At 43.7% G+C, this 27,369-nt stretch overlaps 1 protein-coding gene across 2 annotated transcripts in view; it reads left to right on the forward strand.

Moving 5' to 3' along the window:
- LOC120562920 (melanocortin receptor 5-like) overlaps positions 1 to 27,369 on the forward strand; it is a 119,316-nt gene that overhangs the window by 39,676 nt on the left and 52,271 nt on the right. Inside the window, exons 2-3 of one of the 2 annotated variants that reach the window (XM_039806870.1) lie at positions 10,335 to 10,539; positions 13,902 to 14,008. In XM_039806870.1, coding sequence (XP_039662804.1) covers positions 10,372 to 10,539; positions 13,902 to 14,008 — 275 coding nt within the window. In that variant the 5' untranslated portion in view covers positions 10,335 to 10,371. The remainder of the gene's footprint in view (positions 1 to 10,334; positions 10,540 to 13,901; positions 14,009 to 27,369) is intronic. The other variant, XM_039806871.1, reaches the window with a different exon arrangement.

A 27,369-nucleotide genomic window follows, 5' to 3' on the forward strand; every position in this document is an offset into this window, starting at 1 on the left:
CACATATGTAACATGTCAAGATGTACAAAAAACTTCATTAGAGCCATACCCTAAACCCAACAGGAAGTCCGCCATTTTGATTTCAAAGTTCGAAATTAGTGCGATTTTGGCCATTTCCACATGTCGTACTTTAACGAACTCCTCCTAGAGATTTCATCCGATCAACTTCAAACTCGGTCTGTGCCATCGTAAGATATTAAAGATGAAAAGTTGTTAAAAGAAAAACTTTTCGTCATAGGACGTGGCCGTGGCGGGGCGGCCATTTTGTGCATTTCGCCGCCGAAACAGGAAGTGGGTGTAACTCGAGTGTACGTTGTCCGATTACCTCGAAACTTTTCAGGATTCATAAGAGTCCGACCCTGAGGACAAATAAAGGCCGATATTTACTTAAAGTCATAGCGCCCCCTAGTGGCAACAGGAAGTAGGCCTAAAAGTCAAGGTGCTATACTTTAACGAACTCCTCCTAGAGATTTCATCCGATGGACTTCAAACTTGGTCTGTACCATCCCAACACCTTAACGATGAAAAGTTATAAAAAGAAAAACTTTTCGTCAGACGGTGTGGGCGTGGCGGCCATTTTGAGTGTTTAGCGATGAAGAAAGAAGTTGTTGTAACTTGAGTGTACGTTGTCGTATCTGCCCGAAATTTGTCAGGATGGACAAGGGTCCAGGCCTGAGGACACCTACAGGCCAAAATTGACTTTTGGTCATAGCGCCCCCCTCTGGCCACAGGAAATCTGCCTTATATGACAAACATCATCCGATTTACATGAAACTTATATGTGGTCTACATGTGATACTGAGCCAGCCCCTATAATATGACCACGCCCACTTACTCAGGCCACGCCCCCTTTCATAACATTTGAACCGTCTAAGGTAGTCTTGTGTGAGGTGTCATTGAACTCAGCAGAGACTTCATTTTTAATTGGTGAAGGTTTGACCCGCCCCCTATTGTTAAGCCCCGCCCCCTTTCATACAATTTGAACCGTTTAAGGTATACCCTTGTGTGAGGTATCAATGAACTCAGCAGAGACTTCCTACTTCATTGGTGATGGTTTGGCCCGCCCCCTATGCTTTAGCCTTAGTAGCGCGAAACCAAAACATGCCGAAGCGAACAACAAAAGCTCGTCTTGAAAGACGAGGAGGTGGAGTTGCATGTTTGTCTGATGATGACCGGCACAATTGACCGTGATAAGCCACAACACAGCACCCACGGGAGCACTACCAATACCCTGAGCCTCGCGGCCCTTCAGCCGCTGCTTGAGAGCGAGAGGCAGCGGGCAGAGGAGGCTGAAGCAGACCCTCCTCTGCCCGCTGACGGCTGACCTCTGCCCGCTGACCGCTGACCGCTGCCACTCGCTCGCTCTCTCTCTCTCTTCATCCGTAACGTTGTTGCTTGCTCTGGCTCAAATGAATAGCCTACATATCGTCATCGAACTATAACAACCTTATCCACATTGTTGAAATCATTTAAATATTGAGCCATTACATTGAAATTCTAACAGGAGCCTATAATTTCTGTAGCCTACTCCGTAACAACAGACGCCTTTTTCTCGTCTCTCTCCACACCTCTTCAGACTTTTGCGTTTTTACCCTTTAGACGGTAACGCGACGGTGGAGCGTTTTTAAGATTTCCACTCTGGAGGGTGGTTTCACTTTTTTGCGTTTTTAAGCCCCAAAAACGCCGTCGCCGTATAAACGAAAGGCACATCCGATAAAATATTTTTTCGTTTTCACCCGAGAGCGTCATCGTGTAAACAGGGCCTAAAAGAGCCAGATCTGCCATTGCTGATAAGTGATCAACTGATGACTTCTCCTTCTCCTGTTAAACTGATTATATGCTGCACCGCAAGTCCACACTGACTCCAAAACTTGCGTACACGAGTTCAGACCAGCCTACGCTCACGTTGAAATTGATAAATGCCGAGCTTTGCGTCCTACGCCTGTTTTAGGTCGTACGCACGTTTCATAAATGAGGGCCAGTATGTGTGGTCTACGTGTGATACTGAGCCGCCCCCTATGATATGATCACGCCCACTTACTCAGGCCACGCCCCCTTTCATAACATTTGAACCGTTTAAGGTAGAGTCTCGTGTGAGGTGTCATTGAACTCAGCAGAGACTTTGTTTTTAATTGGTCATGGTTTGACCCGCCCCCTTTGCTTAAGCCCCGCCCCCTTTCATACAATTTGAACCGTTTAAGATAGACCCTTGTGTGAGGTATCAATGAACTCAGCAGAGACTTCCTTCTTGATTGGTGATGGTTTGGCCCGCCCCCTATGTTGAAGCCACGCCCCCTTTAATAAATGCTGACCCATCTAAGGTAGAGTCTTGTGTGAGGTATCATTGAACTCAGCAGACTTCCTTCTTTATTGGTGATGGTTTGACCTGCCCCCTATGCATTAGCCACGCCCCTTTTCACAGCTAATGAACCGTATGACGTAGAGTCTTGTGAGGTATCGTTAAACTCTGCGGGGAGTTCCCTTTTCATTGGTTACAGTTTGCGGCGTCTGAGTGCTGCGCAAATGTACGCTCGCAAGGAGCAGAGTCCGCTGGTAACCCTGACGCGTGCCGAGGCGCGAGGGCCCGTCCATCGCTGCTCGCAGCTTTAATATATATTCTTTTTACTATTATTATTATTTTTACTTATTTTAATGCAATGGTCATCTGCAAAGTGAAAATTACTTTATTTACCAAATGTAGTAGGTTTATAGGGGATATTGCTGAGATAAAGATCTTATCTTATTTTTATTTTACCTTTATTTAACCAGGAAGAGACTCATTGAGATTAAAAATATCTTTTTCAAGAGTGTCCTGGCCAAGACAGGCAGCAGTACAACCACACATACAGTACATACAAACACAAAATACACAAAATACACAAAATACACAAAATACACAAAATACACAAAAACACTAAAAACATAAAACAACTCAAACAGCAAATCCTTCAAAGTCAACCACAATCCTAAACACATCAGGCAAAACATCTACAGCCAGATGTGGCTGCCTCCAAGACAATCAACATCCTCTTAAAAGCAACTTATGAGACCAGGGGCCTGTTGCACAAAAGTAGAATAAAGAAATCCAGGATAACTGAAAAAGCGCAGCTTGACTTAGTGTGATCCGCTCATCGCGGCTTAATCGGTTGCACGTTTGCCAAGCCAGGATAAGTAGGTGAAGCTATGTCAAGCCAGGAGTAGATAGCTGGGATACTGTAAGTGCACGTTCATGGCTTTCTTAAATAGACCACGGTATCGATCACAGATTTACTGATGCAGAAATGGAAAAGACGTGTGCAGCATATGTTTCACCCGCTGAGCAGCAGCTTCTAATGGAAATTTACGAGGAGGTGAAACATATATGCAAAAAGGGAAATACGGCAGTTATCAAATGAAAAAAAAGCCCGACAGACAATAGCGGACCGACTGAATACGTATGGATTTAAAATAATCTACTCAGTCACTCCACGTTTTAATTGCTTTAATATGCTTGTTTTATGTGTTGATTTTATTGCTGTATCTGTTTTTATGTGCTAAATGTGCTGGTTTTAGTGCAAAGTGTCTTTGAGTAGCCTGTAAAGCACTATATAAATAAAATGTAGGCTATTATTATTTAGTCTATGCCTTAAAAGTGAGCAGAGGGAATTCTTCTTCCTGGGAAATTTATAAGGAATAATTTCAAAGCTTATTCATAATGCGATGTTTTACAACCATATGCACAAATCTCCATAAGCTATGTCTAATTCTAAATATCTTTCTACAATTAATGTTCATACAGAACAAGCGTGACTGGACAAAAACTAGAAAACGAAGAGACTTCAATACACACTGTAAGCATCTGCAAAACAATGTAGCCTGTTATTATTCATGTTTCTTTTTCTCACTCCCAAGATGACAGGTGACAGCCCCAAAATAAAATGATTAAGAAGCTTTGTGGCATTCCAACACATTCTCACTCCCATTTGGTAAAAAAGGACGTTTGATCAGGTGCCATTGTCATCGTTATTGACGCTAAAAGTCCGCTTTTAGAGTCCGCTGCACGGTGTGGGAGGATCCCCCTGCCTCCCCGCCTCACGTACACGGTAACGGGGCGCACATTTCACGGGGACAGCAGCGGAGGAAAAGCCCATTTCCTCCGTATCGTCCCACTTTTTACCATTACCATCTCAACAACTGTCTGCAGTAGTAGGATTTAAATCAAACTCGTGACAGCAATAGTGACAAGTAATGAATGTTAATAAAATGAAGAACACAACGGAATAACTGTTAAACAGGTTAATTTCGGATCAGAGCGGCAGCTGATTTAACACATAAGACTCCAGGAATAATCTTAGCCTGCCTGTTAGCCTGCTCTGGACCAGGCTAGCTGCAAAGAATAAATTGCCATGGTTACTTGGCTGGGTTTAATTCAACCTGCTTTTGTGCAACCAAGTCAAAGCTAAATTCATCCAGGATAATCTGAATATCCCGGCTTAATCCCTTTTCATGGTTTTGTGCAACAGGCCCCGGCTCAGTAAGTTTCATGGATTTCTGTAATTTGTTCCATGTAGAGGGAGCAGCACACTTAAAGGCCTTTTTCCCCAGCTCAGTTCTAACCTTTGGTACAGACAGAAGGAAAAGATCCTGGGAACAAAGATTGTAAGTCCCGGTACTATTTACACTGATATAGGTCAGAAGGTAGGATGGAAGGAGACCTAAAATAGCCTTGTATATGAAGATATGCCAGTGTAGAAGTCTCTGTGTTGATAGAGAAGGCCATCCAACACGTTCATACAGTTCAAAATGGGGAGGGCTTTCATACCAGTGATGAACCTCAGAGATCCATGGTATACAGTGTCCAGTTCATGTAAACTTTGTGATGAAGCATGCATGTATAAAACATCACCATAGTCAAGTACAGACATAAAAGTGTTTTAAGTTTTAATCTTTTTGCTAGCTGCTGAATATGAAGGGTAAAAGAAAGAGATTCATCAATTAAAATACCAAGACATCTGTACTTAGAAACACATTCAGTTTTCGTACCCTGGGAAGTGAGGATTGAAGGCGGATTTGATTTAGATTTCGAATTTGAAAAAAGCATGACTTTTGCAGTTTTTTCTGCATTTAAAACAAGTTTTAAATCATAAAGATTCTGTTGAAGCTTGTTAAAAGCAAGTTGTAACTGGGAGAGGGCCGAGCAATACAGTACAGCGTCATCAGCATAAAAATGAAATTTTACATTAGACACATTATGATCAATTATTATTGATATAGAGGATGAATAGCAGTGGCCCCAAGACTGACCTTTTGTTATTTTGCGAGAAATGCTGCCCTCTGCCTGCACACACTGAGTTCTGTCTGTAAGGTAATTAACAAACCAGCTGACAGTTTGTTCACAAAGCCCAGCCCTATACAGTCTCTGTTTAAGCACTATGTGGTCCAAGGTATCAAATGCCTTTGAAAGGTCATTAAAAATGGCTGCTTATTGTCCATGGATTCAACAAAGTCATTTAAAACTTTAAACCGACGACGTACTATGCCCTTTTCTAAAACCAGATTGGAAGTCAGATAACACATTATAACTGTTAAAAAAGTTCTTTAACTGATCACAGATGGAGTTTTTGGTCCGTGGGCGAGCGTTGTGATAACAGTTCCAACACCAGAATCTGACGCATCCACTTCCACAATAAGTGACAATGATGTGTCGGGGTGAATGAGCACAGGGGAGGTGGAAAACAGTTCTTTCAGGGTACTCATGGCTTGGTCAGCTTCAGGAGACCACAAGAATGGAACTTTAGGGGAAGTGAGTTTGGTGAGGGGAGCAACTACCTGACTAAAACCCTGGATGAATCTCCTGTAAAAGTTAGCAAAACCCAGGAAACATTGTAGCTGTTTACGAGTCTGGGGAATGGGCCATTCAGTTACTGCTTTAATTTTTTCAGGGTCTGCAGAAACCTGTCCCTCTATAATAAACCCAAGAAAGGGAACTGACTCATGGCGGAACTCACACTTTTCGGCTTTTACAAAAAGCATTTTTTCCAAGAGGCGTTTAAGGACTAAACGGACGTGGGAGACGTGTTCCTCAGGGGACTTGAGGAAAAATCTAAATATCGTCCAGGTAGAAGAAGACAAAACGGTTTAACATGTCCCTCAAAACATCATTCACCATTGTTTGGAATACTGCTGGTGCATTGGGGAATCCAAAAGTCATTACCAGGTATTTAAAATGTCCCAGCGGTTTTCCACTCATCTCCTTCCTGAATCCTGATCAGATGGTAGGCATTGCGCAGGTCCAGTTTAGAGAAGACTGTGGCACCCTGAAGAGGTTAATAAGCAGAGTTTGAGTGGCAAAGGGTATTTATTTTTCATTGTAATGTTGTTCAGACTGCGAAAATCAACACAGGAGCGTAGTGTCTTGTCTTTCTTGTCCACAAAGAAGAACCCTGCCCCCACAGGAGACGATGATGGGCGGATAATACCTTCAGCCAGTGAATCTCTGTGATATATTTCTCCATCGCCTCTCTTTCAGGTCTGGACAGGTTGTAGAGTCGGCTTGACGGCAATGGGGCTCCTGGAAACAACTCAATCACACAGTCATAGGGTCTATGGGGTGGCAGAGACAATGCTTTTTCCTTGTTAAACACTGGCTAAATCCAGATATTCTTCTGGGACCGATGACAGATCAGGCAGTTTCTCAGATGCAGTTGGGGTTATTATGTTGGGAGGAATAGCAGAACCGAGACAAGTGGAATGACAAAAACTACTCCAACTGTTGATCGTTTTGTGTTGCCAGTCTATTTGAGGATTGTGTAGACGGAACCAGGGACAACCGAGAATGAGAGGCGAGGAGGAAGCTGACACTACTTTAAAAGTTATTTCCTCTCGGTGGTTACCGGAAACAATGAGAGTTAATGGGACCGTTTGCTGTGTAACTTTGGCCAGTAACTGACTGTCAATGGTAGTCACATTGATAGGGGATGGAAGGGATTCGAGGGGAATGTCAGCCTGCTTAACCAAATTTAAGTCAATGAAATTATCCTCGGGTCCCGAATCAATAAGGGCCGAGAATGGTAGTGACAGTGTACCTAATTGGAGAGTTGCAGGGAGTGACAACCGAGGGGATGTGGGTTCAGTTTCAGGGACTGGGCTCGCTAGCGTACCCACTCGCAGTAACGAGCCTCTTCTTTTGGGCGTACAGGACAATTAACGAGGAAATGGGAGGAGTTACCACAGTACAGGCACTCACCTGCCTGTCGACGGTGCAAGCGTTTAGCTGGGGAGAACTGAGCCCGACCCAATTGCATGGGTTCCTACTCATCCCTCGTAGCGGAGACAAGTGCTGCCGAGAGCTCTCTACAGGGAGATGAGGAGCTGGGTCTAGGTGCCTTGGAAACCCGAACAGGGATGTGTGCGTATCCACTCTTCTCCCGTCTCCTCTCCCGGATCCTGTTATCAATCTTAATAGCCAGAGAAACAAGACTGTGCGCCGCCTGCTGTTATGGAGATGTATTACGTCTCGTCTCCTCTCGTCTTTTTGGTGTGTTCTGTGGCAGTTTTTAGGACCTCGGGGACGCGACTGATCATATCGACAGGGTTTTCTGTCAATGGTCAGCCGTTGGCCTAATGTGTCCCGGCCTTAACTGAAGGGTTCAATCCATGCACAAAAACTCCCTGTAATGCTTCGACATTCCATTTGGAATCTGTTGCTAATGTCCAAAAATCCACTCTCAAATCTCACAAAGCCACTCTCTCTGCACCCTGCCTGAGGTCCAACAGGCTCTTGGAAGCGTTTCCGACATGATCTGGGTGGTCAAAAACGGTACTCAACCGTGTGGAAAAATCTGAAAAGGTTAAACTAGTGAGATTGGAACACATAGCTTCTGCCCAAACTAGTCCCTTTCCCCTGAGTAACCCCAGTGCATAGTGTACCTTAGATGATTCTGAGGCAAAAGACAGTGGCTTCGTTTGAAATTTTAGTCCACATTGAAGCAGGAAACCTCGGCACTTGTTCAATTCACCAGTGAACGGCTCAGGGGCTGTAACAGAGGGTTCCCGGGTGAATGGAGCAGAATCCATGGCTGAGGAAGCAGACTGAGAGGGAGGAGCAGTAGGGAGGGGTGGAGCACTAGGAGCACTGGGAAAAGACAGAGTAGCAAGTTGAGCAGACAGCTGAGTTACTTGATTGAATAATTGCTGATTGGTCTCCAGTAGTTTATGGATTAACTGGTCGTGTTGACAAAGCTACTTGATTTTTAATGGCTCGACAGATGCCGTCTTCGTCTGCTACGTGTGAAATCTCTGCAGGGTCCATGGCCAGTTCGTTCTGTTAGGGGCTAGTTCTGACCCAGAACGCAGAGATTTCACACACAGACAACGTAAGCAGTTTGTAAGGGTTTTAATCAACAAAAGAGTACTCAGAGAAACAAAGTGGGTTTTGTCAGGGCGGGGGAACTCCTGGCTGGTCCTAAAGAAGTGATCAGCCCGGGTTTAAGTATTGCTGGATGAATCTTGTAGATGAGCTGCAGCTGTGAAGAACGGCTGTGCAGTGTTGAATTGGCCACGCCCCTTGACCTACTTTCCTCTGAACACACCTCCAGCACTCCAGGTGGAAAAACACAGACAACACACAGACGAACACAGACAAACAGGGAAAAAACACCCAACACAGGGCGGAGAGAGAGCTAACCATAACATTAACTGTCGTTTTGGGCTCATTTTTTATTTTTAGATCAACTTGTTATTGTTTTATATTTTTGAACATACAGAACAGACAAATACAATTGAACAAGGTGCTCCTTTATTTATAAAGTTATATAAAGTATCGTTTTAGCACCGGGAAAATGTTGTGTTTTCCCTTTATTTTCTTCTCCGGGGGGGGGGATGATGTGTCCCCTTTTTCAGCCCTTCTGAGTTTCCAGGTATGATTTGTGCTTAAGTGATTTCTTGAGTCTTGGAGCACACAAGAGATAGTGGTAAAGTTGTCACATAACGTCATGATACTGGACAGGCAGACCAAGTCAACAGTGTCAGAGGGGAAGAATAGGGGCAGAGGGAATGATGCGACATTAAGTGAACAGCCAGATGCGCACGTGCCCTTGTATGAATCACACTTGAAGCACTGGACCGGAGTAGCCATTCCAGTGGTAGGTGACCCCAGAAAATAAATAAGGACAAAGAAAAAGAAAAACAAAGAGAGGCAAGGAGCAACCCCTTCTTTCTCTCCATTCCCGTCGCACCATCCAGACGTGGAAAGACAGAATATTACGTGGGACCCGGGAAGCCAAGAAACAGGCCTAAGTATGATAACTGAAGAAATCCAGTACGGGTTTTCCGTTTCTCCGCGGCGACCGATGATGTAGCGTGTCGTCACTCGTAAACAGGAAGCCCGGCGAGTGAAGCAATGCTGTGGATAAAAGAGTTAAAAGCAAGACCTATATCTTAAAATCAGCAGTAAGAACAAGGAAAAAAGCACTTTCCTTGAAGAGATCAGGCACATCAAAATTCAATGTAAAATTCTCCACCACATTCACAGGACCAAAGTCAGACTCTCTCAAATTAAACCGGATGTTAACCCTGTCTATGACAGGTGTCGACAAGCTCCTGCTTCACTTATTTATATGTTTTGGTCCTGCCTGTCTATTTACAACTATTGGTCCAATATCTTTTAAACATTATCTGCTACTTTTAGGTGCTGTTTGCTCCAGCAATATTAACAGCTCTCTTTGGGGTTCTGCCATCCACAGTGGCCCTGCCTAAAATTAAACCTTGTGGCTTTCTTAACACTATCAGCTAGACAGCTTATACTACTTTGTTGGAAGTCAGCTTGCCCCCCACCCTTGGAGGCTCGGATAAGAGATGTTCTCCATTTTCGTAAACTCAAAAAAATTAAGCATACACTGAGTGGATCCACAAATACATTTTTCAAAGCATGGCAACCCCTTTTTTAACCACAGAGAAGCTGCAATTCCATAGTTTGCCTCAATGAAGCTGACTGTCACCCTTTGTTTCCCTCTTTTTCCGTGTTTATATTTGCCCTTAAAAGCAACTTTACCATTCAGATGATGTGTGTTTCTTTTAGCCTGTTGTTTAGAGAGTGGGAGGTCTGTGTTTGTATTTTATGTATGAGTACACACTTTATGTATAAGTGACTTGTGTGGAACCGCTGTCATGCTGTTAACCCAAAGCCTTAACGCCAAGGTGCTGGTATATATAAAGAACATTAATCGTTAAACAGGAATTTAAAAGTTAATTGAAGTTAGTGTGGAGGCAAAGCTAAGCAAATATGGTCTGAGCTTCACAAATATGACAGTCTCACTTCTGTTTTCCTTTGCGTCCTTAAAAAATGGTATTCACAGTAGAGCAACAGTGATCTGGACCAGAGCCACAGCAGGGATGAATCTGTCTGATGAGTCCTCCTACCAAGCGGATGCGCTGCTGGGTAACTTCACCAGGGCTTACTCCTACTTTCACCTGAACTACACCCTGCCCCTTCCAATGCAACCAGAGAAGACCAGCACTTTCAAACCTGCAGCATGCGAGCAGGTCCACATTGCTGTAGAGGTATGCACAGTGTGTGTGGTATTAAAGACCCAAATGCATTATTTTTAATTGTGTTCTAAACCAGTTTGGAGGAGACGTCATAGTTATGTCACTGCACTTGCACAGGCATTGTGGTGGCAGAAAAACAGTAGAAATAATGATGATCTACTGTTTTTCAGGGACAGCTGGCTAGTTAGCTAGCTAGTTTGCTAATTCCACTATAATGCAAAGCTGGTTACAAAACAATTAGCCTTTTTTTCCAATATATGCTGAAACAAAGATACTTGGTTTAATGGAAAACCAATACAAACTGTTATAAAAAAAAAAGTTGAACAGCCAACTGGTTGGTAGTGGCAGTGTTTGTGGCAACTACCCCTAACATCTTTATTCAAACTCATATTAAACTCAGTAAAAGTAGTCATTCCACTATTCCTACAATCATAATCACAACTCTGGATTTGTCGAAAAAAAAGCCTTAATTCATAGAGTAGGAAGTGAAAATTTGCCAGCTCCTTATGCTGTTCCAGCCTCCCTCTTTCTACCAAGGCAGACCATTAAAAAAAAAAAAAAAAAAGGCCAACCCTACTACTTCTTGTCTAAATTTTGTCTGAAAAACCTGAATTTTTTGAACGAACACAGCCATCAAGTTTTCAGTGGCTGTGGTTTCATCCAAAGTAGGTTGGAAAAATGATAGACACCACCGCGACTGTCTGCCACCAGTTAGGCTTCGCCCACAGAGCATGTCATTGCTGTGTACAAACACAAAAATGTTTTGTGCTCTACTGTACATTATTCTGCTAGATCAAATTAACTGTTCACTATTTACTAATATTCTGCTATTCTACTGTAACTTTAACCGTAATACCATCCACTAGTTCCTAACCTTTTTTGGCATGGGAGTGATACATTGATTCAATTTTATAGTTTAATGTACTGATGAGGTAAAACACTTCAGTATTTCTCGAGAAGAAAAAAATATTGACAACATTTTGCATAGTTGTATTTTTTTCTTCCTCTTTCCTATTTTGTTAACTATCCCGTCATTTGGGGATTAACAACACTTCTTTCTTTCTTTCATTTCTTTCATTTATTTATTTAAACAGGGACAACATACAATATACATTAACCTTAGACAGGAGAAATGCATTATACCAGGTTGTAGCACATGTGCTAGTTTCCACCTGTAGTCCCTGGGCAGGCTGATCTCAACAAATTTAATTGAATAAAAACATTTATCCTATAACCAACATTCAAATGAGCATTAAAATGATCCCACCCTTCATTCATTCCTCAGCATTCATTTACTAATACACTCCCACATACACATCAATTACTATACATTATGTGAGCATGTTTGTTTTAAAAGAAGCCATTTTTTGGCACGACATGAAAACCTTTTAAAATTTGCACGTTATCAGCTCTGTTGGCAACTTATTCCACTGTCTGATAGCCACACTTGAAAAAGCTGAGCTGCCAAATGCCGTTTTACACTGTGGAATCCTACACTCACCCTGAGCAGTCGCTCGAGTCGCTCGAGTTGTAATTTCTGAGCTCAGTAAGATATACTTTTTAACCGGAGGAGCTGCAATACCATTTATTATCTTAAACAAAAGACAGATATTTGAATATATGATTATGTTTTCAAAACTTAATATACTATGTTTTTTAAGAATATGACAGTGGTGAAATAGCCGAGATTTCTTGTCATGAACCTTAAGAGAACTTTTGTACAATGTTTCCAGGGGCCTTAATGCTGTTTTACATGCCTGTGACCAACTCGTCATGCAGAAACGAAAGTGCGGAATTATCATCGCATTTAGATATAAATTAGATGCATCTATGGTCAAAGAGTTCCTAATATATTTAAACTGTGCTATGTTGATTTTCAACGTGTTAGTTGTCTTTTTAATATGTTTTTTGAAATTTAAATTTGGGTCAAGAATGACTCCTAAATATTTAATTTGGTCAACCCTTGATATTTCCTGACCTTCAATTATGATTTTTGGATCAGTTTTACATGACGAGAGCTTACGGCGGTTTGTAAAAAACATAGAGACCGTTTTGTCAACATTCAAAGTTAAATGAGAGTTTTTTAGCCAAATAGAAATCTTTTTCATTTCCTCAGTTAACTTTCGGGCAACATCCTTAATAGTTTTACCATGAATATACACCACTGTATCATCAGCGTACATTATCATTTTGGCATTATTACACACAGACGGAAAATTATCATTAATCATTAATATAAAGAGAAAACAACAAGGGCCCTAATATAGAGCCCTGCGGCACACCCATAGTGCATGCTCGTAAGGGAGATAATACATTATTTATTGATACACACTGCTGCCTTGCACTGAGAAAAGATTGAATCCAATTAATTGTACTTATACTAATAGAGAAATTTGTTAATTTATCTATCAGTAATTCATGGTTTACTGTATCAAATGCCTTACACAAGTCAAGAAAGACCGCCCCTACAACTCCTCCGCTATCCAGACTTGATTTTATTTCCTCTATTAAATAACAACATGCTGTCTCCGTTGAGTATCGTTTTCTGAAACCATCCTGGAGAGGATGTAATACAGCATTGTAGTCAAGATGTTCCACTAGCTGGGCTGCAACCACCTTTTCAAAGACTTCGGAAATAGTAGGAAGAATGCTTATAGGTCTATAGTTAGAGACCTGGAGCTTGTCTCCTGACTTGTGTATAGGCTTTACTATAGCTGTTTTCAAAGCTGTAGGAAAAATACTTTCATTTATAGACTGATTTATGACTTTAGTTAGCACTGGAGTTAAAATTTCCTTGTGCTCTTTTAAAAACACAGAATCAATGGCAAAAATATCCTTAGATTTACTATTATTTAAGTGTGATATTACTTTTAAAACTGTCACATCTTCTACATGAAGTAATTTAAAGAGAGACTCATCACAAGTAAGGCTATGTTCACAAATTGATTTCGGGAACGTGTCTGCCAGGTTCCGCACAGAATCTAAAAAATAATCATTAAAATGCGTTGCCATCTCTGTATTCTCATTTAAAATAACTCCATTTATTTTCAGTTGCACACGATCACAATGTTTTTTTTCTTTTCCAAGTAATTTATCCATACCTTTCCAAAGGAGTTTACTATTTCCTTTTGCATCTTTAATCAGATTTAAATAAAAATTTGCCTTGGCTTTTCTAAGCTGCGTGGTAACCTTGTTCCTTAGACTTTTATATACATAATGATCAGTAGTCAATTTTGATTTCAGAAAGGTTTTTAGTGCCAGGTCTCTCTGCTTTACATTGGGTTGGGAGCCATACTTTACACTATAAACCTTACTTTTCTGCTCATCTTTACTCTTCCATTCTTCTCTGTTCCACTGTATTTTATTCTTCTCAGGTCTTTCTGATCCTGGGTATCATTTCCCTGATGGAGAATATCCTGGTCATCACAGCCATAGTCAAGAACAAGAACCTCCACTCACCTATGTATTTCTTCGTCTGCAGGTGAATGGTTCAACCGTTGAACATACACCATAAAATATGCAAGGGTTAATGTCCGACAAGGTGTCCACTGCGCGGAGATATTTATAGTCTGCTCAGCTCATTGAACTCTTGGCTCAGATAGCTACGAACCAGACAGCTAACGTTATGCAAGCAAAACTTACGTCAAATCAATAACAATGTGTATAGTTGGCAATCAGTAAATATAATCTGACAGTATGTTTCCAACAAGACAAGCTAGCTATCCAGTAGTGATGCACCGAAATGAAAATTCTTGGCCGAAACCAAAAACCGAAAAAAGAGGAAACCAAGACCGAAAACCGAAACCAAAACACCGAAAGAAATTAAGCCAATTATTAGTACCATTGCATTTATGGCTATGACTGTGTACTAACTTTACTAAAATAAAGGCATTGCAATTGTATAAATTAATATTAAAGTTTAATTAAAAAAATATCTAGCAGAAATATGGCTACAATCTGATAGTCACAGTATACAGTAGCCTAAGAACAGAATAGCTTACCTATTGTTATTATTATTATTATTATTATTATTATTATTATTAATTGAGGCACTTTCTTGCAGGATTTCACTGAACATATCAGACAACGAGGGTGCATGCCCCTCATCTGGTGCAGCGAGACAAGTCTTTTTTCTGCGCTCTGATCTCCTGCGCGCCGCTGCTCGTCTCCGTCTCCACGCGGGTTCTCCGTCTCATCGCGGCCTGGATCATTTCGTCGCCCTGCTTTATTTCCGCATCCAAGTAATGGTCTTTATAACGCGGATCAAGTACAGTCGCGATGAAGTGCAGAGGATCCGAACAGATCTCACTGAAACGTGTGCTGACAGACTCTAAGAGCGTACTTTTCATTGTTTTCACTCCGTGGTCCGTCTCAACCTCTTTGCTTAGGAGACGCTTTGCAGGTGGAACGGAGCGGATACTGACACACGTGCAGGTCGCGTTTTCTGTTTACGTCATCACAACATTTCGGCCGTATTGTTTCGGTGATAAAAGTATTTCGTCCGAAAACCGAAAATGCCCTTTTGGGCCATTTTCGGCCGAAAATTTTCGGTGGCCGAATATTCGGTGCATCCCTACTATCCAGCCATGTCATTATCCCCAAATTAATATTACGTTCACAAACAACTAATACACTATGTGTACTGTCGCAGCCTAAAGTAGTGATCTGAACAGTGCATGGGATGACCACTGTAAAACAATCAAAGTAATGTTAGAGGTGCAGTGTAACTTACTTCTTGCAGCTTATGTGTTAGCGCCATCCTGTGGTGTTTACAGGACGTGGCACTGAAAGACTACACTTAACAGATCCACATTTTCTTTTAATGTGGTGCATTGATTCAGAACGGTAAACAGTTAGTTTCACCGGAACTCCTTTAGTAAGTGTCCTATATCACTTTTTTTTACTTAGAATTGACCCTTCACTAAGCCCTGCCCTCCTTAGTTACTGTTGCTACGCCCGACAAGCTTTCGTGCCTGGCACCTCTATCAAAGTATGTATGCACCGGTTTCAGACATTCCCAAGGAGATAATTAGTAATTTTTGGTGAACAGGTGAAATATCTGAGAGAGCAAGACAAAAGGGACTGCAGTATACATTCAAGGGATATATCCACGACATAATATGCAACCGATTAGAGAATAATTTCATCAAAATTGAAGCTAAAGCCTATAGGTCCCAGCGCAAGTGTAACCGGCCTGGCCTCAGTACCGGTTACCTGCGTTGTGTCTAACGTGTGTAGCAGACGACTGGAGACTCTGGCTTTGGCACAGGACATTTATTGCTGCTGCAAACTGTAATGTTTTAGAGAGGAGAAACACAGCGTTGGTCATATGCCCTTAACACACGCCGCTCTCGGCCAGATCCAACATCGTCTCAGAAATAATTTCATTTCTCAATAAAATAAAATCCCAACATATGAAACAATAAATGCAAAAATACAACATAAGAATATAAAAATACTTCTGTAATATATAGCCTATATAAAACTGCTCTCACATGTCTCACACTCACACTTTAACTGCAACCTCACAGCATTACAAAATACACAATTTAAATCAGAATAAAGTTTTTTTTTTACAGTAGACGCATTCAAGGTGGCGCGCGACATCGTGACGTAAAAATGATGTAATATCTGCCCGCGCGTCCGATTTATGGCGTGCGAGCCGAGGTCGCGCACGGCCCTTGAATCAAATCAAAGCATTGACGTCAATGCAGCTGCCAGTTCTGCCGTTGTTTACCTTTTTCTTCTTCTTCTAGTCAGTAGAAAGAGCAGCGTCAGTAGCCTTTGCTCATTAGCGCCACCGCTGTTCAGGAGAAGACTGCAACTAGACTAGTAGCAACTAGACCACCAGCGCAGGTATAAATAAATAAATAAATAAATTCTGGTGTACTTACAAACTTTCCAATCCATCGTTTTATGAGAGCATAACCTATTTGTACTACTTGTAGACGTTTGGTATCATTTCGGGCATTATTAGTGGGGTAACTTACAAGATACAAACGTGGGTCCGTTAGCCCCTGTGCTAAGCTATTCAGCTGATAACGCTACTCTAGCTAACTCTCCCAATGTTAGACCCAGGTGAAAAAAGCTTCTGGGGGGGTGTTTGGCTCGAGGTCATGGTGCAAAGGACCCTAGGGTGAATTATTCTGAACCATCACTTTAAGTCCTGTGCAAATAACATACCTGTAGTGTTTTAGAGAGGAGAAACACAGCATTGGTCATATGCCCTTAGCACACGCCTAACAACATAAAGAGAACATACATATACTTATACAGGCGCAGTGCAGGACACAAAATGGAGAATACCAACGCAGATACATGTGAAAACATAGCATGTAAGCTAGCTCACTAAAACACTCTGAACTGAATAATAAACAAAAATACACGGAAGAGAATGAAGCAGTCTAACTGCTAAAAACCTATACTAACCACAATCAGCCTGTCTAATCACTTAAATACACATTAAACATTGTATTTTATACATCCATCTCGTGCTACACAAAGATCTACCGCTCTCGGCCAGATCCAACATTGTCTGACGAGAGCCGGGAAAACAAACAGTACTTTATCTATAAGTCTTGTGGAATAAACACAAGACATTAGCCCAACCACTTTGCAATGATAACATTCTCCTGCTTATATTTTTATGTCAGTGAGCCTCCGTCTTGCCTTTAATCATCTTATTTTACATTCAAATATATTCATTATGAACAAAGAACCGTCATTATTTCCAAGCAATGCTGTGCTGAGTTAGCTAGCTAGCTAACATTAGCGTGTTCTTACCTTGGAACAAACGTAGGTGTTTTTGTTAATCCTGTCGACATTTGGTTGTGAATGGGCCCTCCCACACTGCTTGATCCATGCCCGAAATTTCTCCCCTTGGGTTTTAGGTTTTGGGAAGGAAAAAAATTCCACCACCCCGTCCAAACTTTTAGGATACCGGGTATCAGATTTGCACAATCCATACGCACAACGCTTTGGCATGTTTCCCTCACTCGAAAGCTTGACCTACCTCCCGCGCCTAGTTACGGTTGCTAAGCCACGATTGGCTTGTGGCGGTTTTCGGGCGTGGCTTAGTGAAGGGTCAATTGAGTATTCATCCAGACCATGGTATAAAATGTAATAATATAATAGACTTAAAACAATCTTAATAGAGGGACATTTCCATGCTAGATTTACCAGCGCTGCAGGATTAGCAAAGTAGTAGTTTATTAAACTACTAAACTCAGTCAAGTAATCAATCAAGCTGTCATAGTTTTTGAATGTATGTTTGCTCATAATTTTTTTTGTTTGCTTGTTTATGCTTGTGTCTAATTGTTGTCATTTCAGACCCTGCCACTCCCACTCTGCCTGACCTCCCATCACTAGATTCACTTCACCTGCTCATCCTCCCCACTCAGCGGTTCCCCATTCCCTCATTAGCTCCAGTATATTTACAAGTTATTTCCACTAGCCCTCCACCAGATTGTCTTAGGGCGTTTTCACACATATAGTTTGTTTGCTATGGTACCAATCAGTTGATGATTTTGTAAACTTGGAGCGATTTCCCCTTGGTTTGATTTTGTTTCACACATAGAAAAATCCAAGCATACCAAAATGCATCATACACAAACCACACAAAAACATTCACTTCAATTTAAATAATCAGACATTGTTACGCCAGCGACCTTACTACATCTGCTCTGGTCAGCGAGACTTTGCTCTGCTCTAACGGTGTCTGTCCACAACTTTAGTGGTGTCTGGTTTGTGCATGGAAATGCAAGTGATTTGTTTTGCAAAGTTAGTGTTTTTCAGATTTTTGCTTCAGCCTGACCCTTTGCACTTTTGCCTGCGTAGATTTTTGCTACAACAGGTGGAGGCACAGGCTAGTGCTTTACGCCAACATGAGCATCAACTCACTGCTATTGCAGGGTCTCTCAAGGAATCCTCTGCAGGCCATGACAAAAATCTGGAGATTCCATGACCAGGTTCAGTGGCTCACTCTGCTCTGTCAGGTATCAGCTGCTACTTTGGCTGCTGCCCAATCAACTAGTCCTCCTGCTTGTGCCATCTCTGGCCAAAACTTCAGGTCTCCCCTCCAGAGCGCTACTGGGCTGAGCTTGGCGGCTGCAAACTTTTTTTAATCAAGCGGTCCTTGGCCTTCGAGCTTCAGTCTTCCTCCTTTTCCACTGAACGCTCCAAGGTAGCGTACATAATCTCTCTGCTCACTGACCGGGCCAAGCTGTTGGAAACCGCAGGGTGGGAGAGTGTTTTACCACACAGCCTCAGGCTGGGAGCCAGCAAAGGATTTGCTGAATCTGCAGGGGGGACAGGTGGGACTGGCTGGTAGCTATCTACTCCATTTAGTTTCAAAACAATCGTCGTTGAAAGTTAGTGAAACCCTGCCTCCCTGTTACCATGGTTTGTCTAATAAGATTAAGGATTAGCTGCTTGAAAATTTGCCTCGTGAGCTAAACCGCATGAGAGAAAGAGATAGCCTACCAATCCACTGTTTTCCGTGCACCTGTCCTCTATTCTCCTGTCACCATGGAGCCAGCAACTTGCCTTGCCCTGGAGCGGCCCCAAGCAGCTGGGACAGAGCCGCCTCTCCCCATAGGAACAACGTCAGCGCCACATGGAGAATCACTGTATGTACTGCGGCCAACTTGGACACTTCCTGCCCAGTAAAAGGAAACGCTCACCAGTAATCTAGAGGGTGCTGGTGGGCCAGGCTTAACTCCCTGAAATGCCCTCCTGCCAATAAGTCCATGCTCATTCTGGATGGACTCACACACACACTGTGTCATTTTTTCATTGTCTGGAAGGCCATCTATTTGCCACAAGTTGTCTGTACTCACTGTCAGCTCCAGAGGTGCAAGCAATGGAGAAATACTCCGGCGGCTCATTGGCGGTTGGCATCATTCGTCCTTCCTCATCCTCCTTCTTTTTAGTTGATAAGAAGGATAAGACTCTGCTGCCCTGCATTAACTATCGATGACTGAACAACATCAATGTGAAAAGCAGATAGCCCTTTCTACTGTCCAGGTAGCCGCCTATTTGTGCAAGATCATCTCCGCTCTCAGGTCCTTTAGAGGAGGCACTCTTCTCACCTGGCCTATCACCCTGGGGTTACAGCGCACCCTGACCTTCTTCCGTCAGCGATTCTGGTGGTCCTCCATGGAGGAAATCACACAAGAGTTTGTGGCTGCTTTTCCTATTTTTTCCCAACACAGGGGTCTCCTCCATCCCATGCCAGTTTCTCATCGACCCTGGTCCCATACATCCCTGGATGTTGTCAGTGGTCTGCCCTCCTCAGAAGGTAACACTGTCATTCTGTCTGTTGTAGAGCGCTTTTAAAGACTGCACACTTGCGCACATGCTTCCCACTGCCAAATAGAAAGCTGAACAGTAGAGCTACCAGCCTATCATCAGGGTTCCATCTGCAGTCCAGCGGCCAAACAGAAGGTAAGAACCAGTAGATGGAAATGGCTCTATGATGTATCCTCTCTCATGCGCCTTTCTTCTGGTCTAAGCAGTTATATGCTCGAATAGGCTCACAATACTCTCCCCAGTTCCGCAACTGGCCTGTCCTCCTTTCGGTGCTTGATAGTTTATCAACCACCACTGTTTCAGGAACTGGAGCGGGAGATGAGTGTGCCCTCTGACCAGGCGTTCATCAGACAGTGCTGCTGCACCTGGCTTAGGGCCTTCTCAACCCTTCTTGGAACCTATAAAATGTATTAAAAAGCATCTAACCAGAGGCGCTCCACAGCACCCCTATACTCACCCAATCAGCGAGTTTGGCTCTCCACCTGGGACATTCCCTTTAAGATGGAGCCCCGTAAGATTGCTCCCAGATTCATTGGCCCATTCCCCATCTCCAAAGTCATAAACCCTAGCCTTCCACGCCCTTTATGGCTTCATCCCACCTTACACGTCTCCCGCATTTAACCTGTCAAGGATAGTACTCCTATAGTCCACCTCTAGAGCCCCAACTCCCACCTGCCTCATTGGTGGAAAGCTGGCTTATACTGTCAAGTGTCTTCTCAAGTTGAGGTGTTGAGGGAGGGGCTCCTGTACCTGGTAGGCTGGGAGGGTTAGGTCCTGAGGAGCACTCTTGGGTCCCAGCTCGTCACATCCTGGACCTGGAGACTCATCTCTGCATTCCATTGGTCCCATCCTGACCAGCCTGGTTATTAAATAGGTGTTGATTTGGTAAATATGGTAGGACTGTATTTGGAATGATGTATTTAATATGGGTGTCTCACTGGGGTGTCGGTCAGAACAAAAAGGAGTCAATGTCATTCTATCCAGAACTTTATTCGAGTTGTTGAAGGATTTACACAGCACAGCAAAGCACAATAGAGTACACTTTGGTATGTACCAATGACTATAGGTTTATATAGTCATCTATTTGTAGGTGATTAGGAATATATTTGTTTCCTTGTATGTGTGTGTGGTCTGAAATAAACAAGAACAAACTAAGAACATGTCTGTCAATTTCCCATTATCAATTTAACTAAGAATTTGCATTAATACAGAATAAACTGACATTTCTGTACTATAGTGGCTAATTCTAATGGCACAAAAGTATTTACCAGCGAAATGCAAAAACAGTGCCACCTAGTGGCTAACTGAGTTAACATTAGAATGCACACAAAGGCTCTGGAATTTTCCACAAATGTGCCCACTAATCTAATTACAAATGTGCCACATCTTACACATAGCATACATCGTCAGGATTGGGTCTAATAAGGCAAAATAATGTCACATCCAAATGCTAGAATAGGGAAATATAAAACATGTTACAGTTTAAGTGGATACCAACATTAATCACGAACTACAAGGGTTTACAAAGTGAAATAATCTTCGTGAATGAGAGGTTCTATTGACTCGCGCTAAACATGTATCTAAGCAAACTACGTGACGATACTCAAACATATCTCACATACAATGCTCAAAGGTATCTAAACATATAGAAATGACACCGAACAACTCACTTTTCAGCAATGACGCACACATCACACACACAGCTGTTGTCTCCCTCTCGCTCTGCTGCGCGTCCACCTTGAGGTGACGGTTGGAATGTTACAGAATCATGCGCACAGGTACGGCCTTTCCAACAAAGCCACCCCCAAATTTGTGCCATGGAAAGGCCGCCTAGGGTCCATCTGGATCATCGGGGTTGTTGTCATGGTCTTAAACCTCCGACAGCACAGTGTGATAGATCAGGTGTAAACTCTGTCCTTTATCTGTAATTCAACAGTCTTCACTCGGCCATCAGTGCCCGGAAAGACCTTGGTCACCTTTCCTATTGGCCATGATGAGCGTGGTAACTGGTGATCGATTAGCATCACTACTGTTCCAACCTCGACGTCTGGAGAAGGAGTCTGCCACTTCCCTCTGGTCTGCAGCCCAAGCAGGTAATGTTTGATGAATGCTGTCCAGAACCTGTCTGCCAACACCTGGGAATGTCTCCATCTCCTCTTGCCCAACAGTTCAGATTCCGGATAAACAACTTGGGGTAAGGAGCCATCTGGCTGCCCCATAGCCTCTTTAAGTTCAGTTTCTCCCCCGCGGAAGTTAGTGCCTTGGTCAAAGTATAACTCTGCAGGCTTACCACAGCGGGCAATGAACCTTCGAAGGGCCATGAGAAAGGCGTCACTATTGACAGAAGTAAGGATCTCCAGATGCACGGCTCTTGTAGTAAGGCATTTAAACAGGAGGCCCCACCTCTTTTCATTATGGCGCCCCACCTTGATCAGGAAGGGGCCAAAGCAATCCATTCCACATGAATGAAATGCTGGTTGCTGGTTGAACAGCCTGAGTCGAGGAGGGGGAAGGTCCATCATTTTCTGGCAGGCTGGCTTAGACCTCCACCTATGGCATTTTTGACATATCTGCTGGTGTTTTCGCACCACCTTTCTGCCTCTTAGGATCCAGAATTTCTGGCGGAGCTTTGCAAACACTCTCTCTGGTCCTGGATGACACAACCAAGTAGCATATTCCTTAATAAGCAGCCGAGTGTTCTGGTGACTGGGATACAGGACAATGGGGTGCACTGTAGCAGGGTCATGGTCCTCAATGAGACTTAAGCGGCCTCCAACTCTGACTCGTCAAACTCAGGGGAGAGGCAGATTAATCGGCTGTTAGGAGGTACTGGTTTGGTTTGTCTCAGGAGCTGGTAGTCCAGGACCCTTCTCAGCACTAGAAGCTCTGCTTCCTGGAAGGTACTTGCCAGGCCCCATGAAGCTCCTCAGCTACTGCCTCCAGTAATTCCTGCCAGCTACTGTGCTTGGATCCATCTGTCACAGGTGGTAGTGAGGTTAGCCCACAGAAGACTGTCTTTCTGAGCTCTGCACCGTCGTCACCAGTTGGTTCCGAAGGGTTTGATGGCCATTCACTGGGAGGCTGTAGGAGAAACTGCGTTCCTTGGATCCATCGGTTTTCCCCAAGCAAATCTTTGAGGCTCTTTCCTCTGGTGAGATCATCTGCAGGGTTCCTGGCAGAGTCCATACCTGTCAAGTATCCCGTTTTGGCCGGGAAAGTCCCGTATTTTACCCTTCTTTCCCGCCGTCCTCCCGTATTAGTATTTTCCCGTAAATCTCCCGTATTTTAACCTGCGTTATTAAAAAATAATACCCCGGGTCCGAGCGGAGTAAAAAAAAAAACATTCCCAATCTGAGCTCTGTCACTAGCCTCGCAGTAACTGCCACCTGCAGTAGCCTACTACAGATACTGTAGATGGCAGTTGTCGCGAGTTTAGTGTGTGAGGTCAGATGATGAGTGACAACGCAGGAAAAAAAAAAAAAAAAAACAGAGACGGATGATGGACGCTTCGACAGAGACGGTGCGCTGCCAAAACTTATGAAGGCTTTACTATGCATTCCCCATAGCAATGCAAGTTGAGAAAGGGTGTTTAGCATGGTATGAAAGATTGTTACAGAGAATAGGATGACGTTAGACAACAGAACTGTTTGCGCTCTACTCTTGTGTAAACCATTCTGTAAACCACTCTGGCCCAGCCCACAAATACACTCCTTCCAAAACAATCTTAAAGAATGCAAAGTCTGCAACAAATTTATACAATAACTCACTAAAATAGTAAAGAAAAGTTATGTGAAATGAAAAGAAAAACTGTAAAAGAAAAGCAATATGAAATGAAAAGAATGTGTGGAATGAAAATAAAATGTAAAGACAAGCAATGTTATAAATTGTAAATGTTTTCAGCATTGCATCAAGTGGTGATTTTAGCTTTCTTGTACACCTGTCTTAAAATGTAAGGGATACTGGAGCTTGGTTGGGGTGGTGGGACTGCTTGCGGTGGGCGCCGGAAAATTTCCCTTATTTTCAAATCCAAAACTTGACAGGTATGGCAGAGTCTACATATCTCCATGACTTCAAGTCAGTCAACTCCTGAATCTCTGCCACTCTAGTACCTACAAATACCCTGAAGTGGCAGGACTGGGATTGCAACCAATGGAGAACAGTTGTGGAATCTGTCCAGTAGGTGACGTCCTGTATTGTCAGCGTGAGCTCCTTCAAGAGGAGTGTCCCCAGCTGTGCTCCAGTTAACGCTGCGCATAGCTCTAGTCGGGGCACTGAGTGTTGCTTCCGTGGGGCAACACGGGATCTTGCAATGAGAAAGGCATTACATTACCACCAGTAGCTGTTGACCTGAGGTACGCTACAGACCCGTATGCCCTTTCTGAGGCATCAGAAAAGATGTGGACATCATGTGTCATCTGAGCGTGGTCCATTGCAGGTGGTAAGTAGCACCTTGGCAACATCATGTTAGGTAAGTACTGAAGTTCGGCTTCCCAGTCTCTCCAGGCTTGCAGGAGGTGTTCAGGGAGTTTAGGATCATCCCAGTCCCGATGTTTGTCCCAAAACTGTTGGACTTTGCCCTGGTGGTGAAAGGTAGGAGGACACCCAGGGGGTCGTATTGGGTTGCCAACACACGATGTTCCTCATTGTAGGAGCACTGTACGAGACAGGTTGATGTTTGAAGCCTAGGGCATCAGTGTCACAAGACCAGCTCAGGCCCAAGGTGGATTCCTTTGCTTCAGCTTTGTACTGGGAGAGCCATAGCTCCAGTTTGGCAGATCGGGCATCTGAAGGGAGGTGACTAACAACGTCTGGCTCGTTGCTGGCCCACTGCCGGATGTCGAAACCTCCAGATGCTAGAAGGTCTCTTAACTTGTTGAGCAGGGGGCGTGCTTCCTGAGCAGATGTAAAGCTCTGTAGACAGTTGTCTACATAAAAGCACTTCTCCACAGAGAACATCACATCTTCTTCTGATGTGCTGTGCCTGGAGACGTGTCTTTGTAGAGCGAAGGATGCACAACAAGGACTAAAGGTAGTCCCAAAGGGAAGTACCCGCCACTCATAAATGTCAGGAGGGTCCTCTCTTCTCATGTTACGCCAGAGGAAGCGTAGCAGAGGCTTGTCTTCAGGTAAGAGCAGTACCTGATGAAACATGCCACGTATGTCTCCACTGATGGCTACACTATGCTCCCTGAAGCGAAGGAGGACACCTAGGAGAGATGGGCTCAAGGCTGGGCCAGGCAGCAACCACTCATTGAGATTGAGTCCTTTATACTGGAAAGAGTAGTTGAAGACTATACAGTCTTTACCATTGTGGTTGACCATATAGTGTGGAATGTACCAACTCTCTTCAGTAGTAGGGGTCTCAGAGGAAAGTTTGACAACAGCATTGGCAGTCACCAACTTCTCAATTTCTGCATCGTATATTGCTGGCCTGTCAGGGTCTCTTGTAAGATGTCTCTCCATGCTTCTGAGGCTAACCATGATGGCTTCCTTGGGTGCCTGGAAGCATGGAAAGTCCTTCTTGCACAACAGAGGTGTGGCGTAGCGTAGGACACCATTGTCCTCTACCCTTGTCGTCTTAGCATCCAAAAGGTTGATGGCTTCTTGATCTTCTCTCGATCTTGTTACCTGCTTCTCACACCGGTAAGGTAAGATATCAAGTTGCCATAATCTCTCTACATTCCTTTTCAGTTCTAGCTCTGCAGGACTGAGAGAAAGGAGAAGGCACTGTTGCGGCTGCAGCTGAGTTTGGAGGAGTCGAGCAGGTCCTTGTAGCACCCATCCAAGCCAAGTCTTTATGGCGGCTGGCCCACCTGGTGATCCAAGATGAACAGGTGCAATTGGGGTTATCAAGTGGGAGTGGTTAGCACCAATGAGCAGTAGCGGATGCACTCGCTCGAAAGGCTGCAGGGGAAGGTCTTTGAGGTGCTTGTACTTGCTCAGGAGTGACGGAGGATAAGAATGGTCAGCCAGTCCAAGGCATTCGGCAGTGAAGGCTGCTTTGATCTGAAAGATCTTCTGAAGCTGACCTGCTGGGGTTATCTGGAAGGAGACAGAAGAACCATAAATGTTTGGACATCTTGGTGGATTGTTCTCAGAGCTAAACTCTCATCTGTGCCTTGTATGCCAAGTTTGAGAGCAGCATAAGTGTTGAGTGTCTTCCCTTGGTGATGAAGCAGAACTCTGATGACCTTGAGAAGAACTCTTCTGCAGTCTGTAGGCTTATCCAGATACAAGGTTTCTGTGGTTGAACTCAGCAGGCATGAATCACCTCTGTTACTTGAACTCTTGGAGTTGACCTCATGTAAGATCTGTAGGTGTCTGCCTTTACAGATACTGCATGGCTTCTTCAGCGTACACTGTGCGGCCTGATGTGTACGGGCACAACGCCAACAGCGATGATTGGTCTGGATCCAATCAGACATCTGGTCTTTACTGAAGGCTTTGAAGGTGGTACACTGGCTGAGATAATGATAATTTCTGTTGCAGTATGGGCAGAAGGCTTTGAATACTGCTTGCTTCTTAGCTGACTGTGTTGGCTTAGGAAAGGCTGCCACAGTGATCTGATTCTCCGCAACCTCATTAGTCCCATGCAGTATGGTGGTAGAACGGCCTGTTGATTTGACCTCATGTTTCCGATCTCGTCTTTGACCTTGTCTCTGCTGCTGTTTACTGCTGGTCTGTGATTCAGAGCTTTGACACCATGCCTCATAATGTAGCCACTCTGATAGGTCAACAAGAGTATACACAGTTCCAGGACAGTGACCCATCCGTCGACGGAACTCTGACCTCATCTCTGCTGGCAACTTAGTCAGAAGTCGCTCCACATGTGACCCACATCTTAATTCTGCTTCACCTTGTGGGCCCAGAGCATTGAGCATGCCTACAAGAGCTCTAATTTGCAAAGCAAACCTTTCAAAAGCTTCTGTGTCTCCCTGCCGAACATCTGAGGAATCCATCACCTGAGCTATCTTCTTGAGAGCCAACTTGTGAGGCTGGCCATACCTCTCATTCGGAGCAGCCATGGTGTCGGAATAGGGGAAAGGTGAGTTCAGAAAGGAATCTGCTACCAAGCGAGCTTCTTCTAGTTTCAGATGGTCCATGAGGATTTGGTATTTGAATAGCTCGGTGGCATTCGGAGGCAAAAGGTTGTCAAGAGCTATCTTAAGACGAGTAAACTCACTGGGATCCTTAGTGACAAAGTCTGGGATGGTTGGCTTTGGACCTCTGTAGGTCAGTTCTTGGACTGCTGGGTCGGAGGGAGGAAGCACTGGATTGCCATAGTAAGGCCTTTTGAAAGGTGAATGAGGCTGGTGCCAAGGTACTTGTTGTGGTGGGACATACACAGGTCTGGATGGGGGTACCTGAGGTTGCTGATACCAGGTATGGTAAGGCTTATCTGTATCAAAGGCAGGAGGAGGTTGTACCGAAGGCTGTTGAGGATAGGAATAGATACCATCAGAGTGCTTCACAGTAGAGGTATCATAGTAAGGCACATAGGCTCCTTGCTGAACAGTAGCAGACTGAGGTATA

The sequence above is a fragment of the Perca fluviatilis genome, chromosome 7, assembly GCF_010015445.1.
Source record: "Perca fluviatilis chromosome 7, GENO_Pfluv_1.0, whole genome shotgun sequence".
Classification (NCBI taxonomy): Eukaryota; Metazoa; Chordata; class Actinopteri; order Perciformes; family Percidae; genus Perca; species Perca fluviatilis.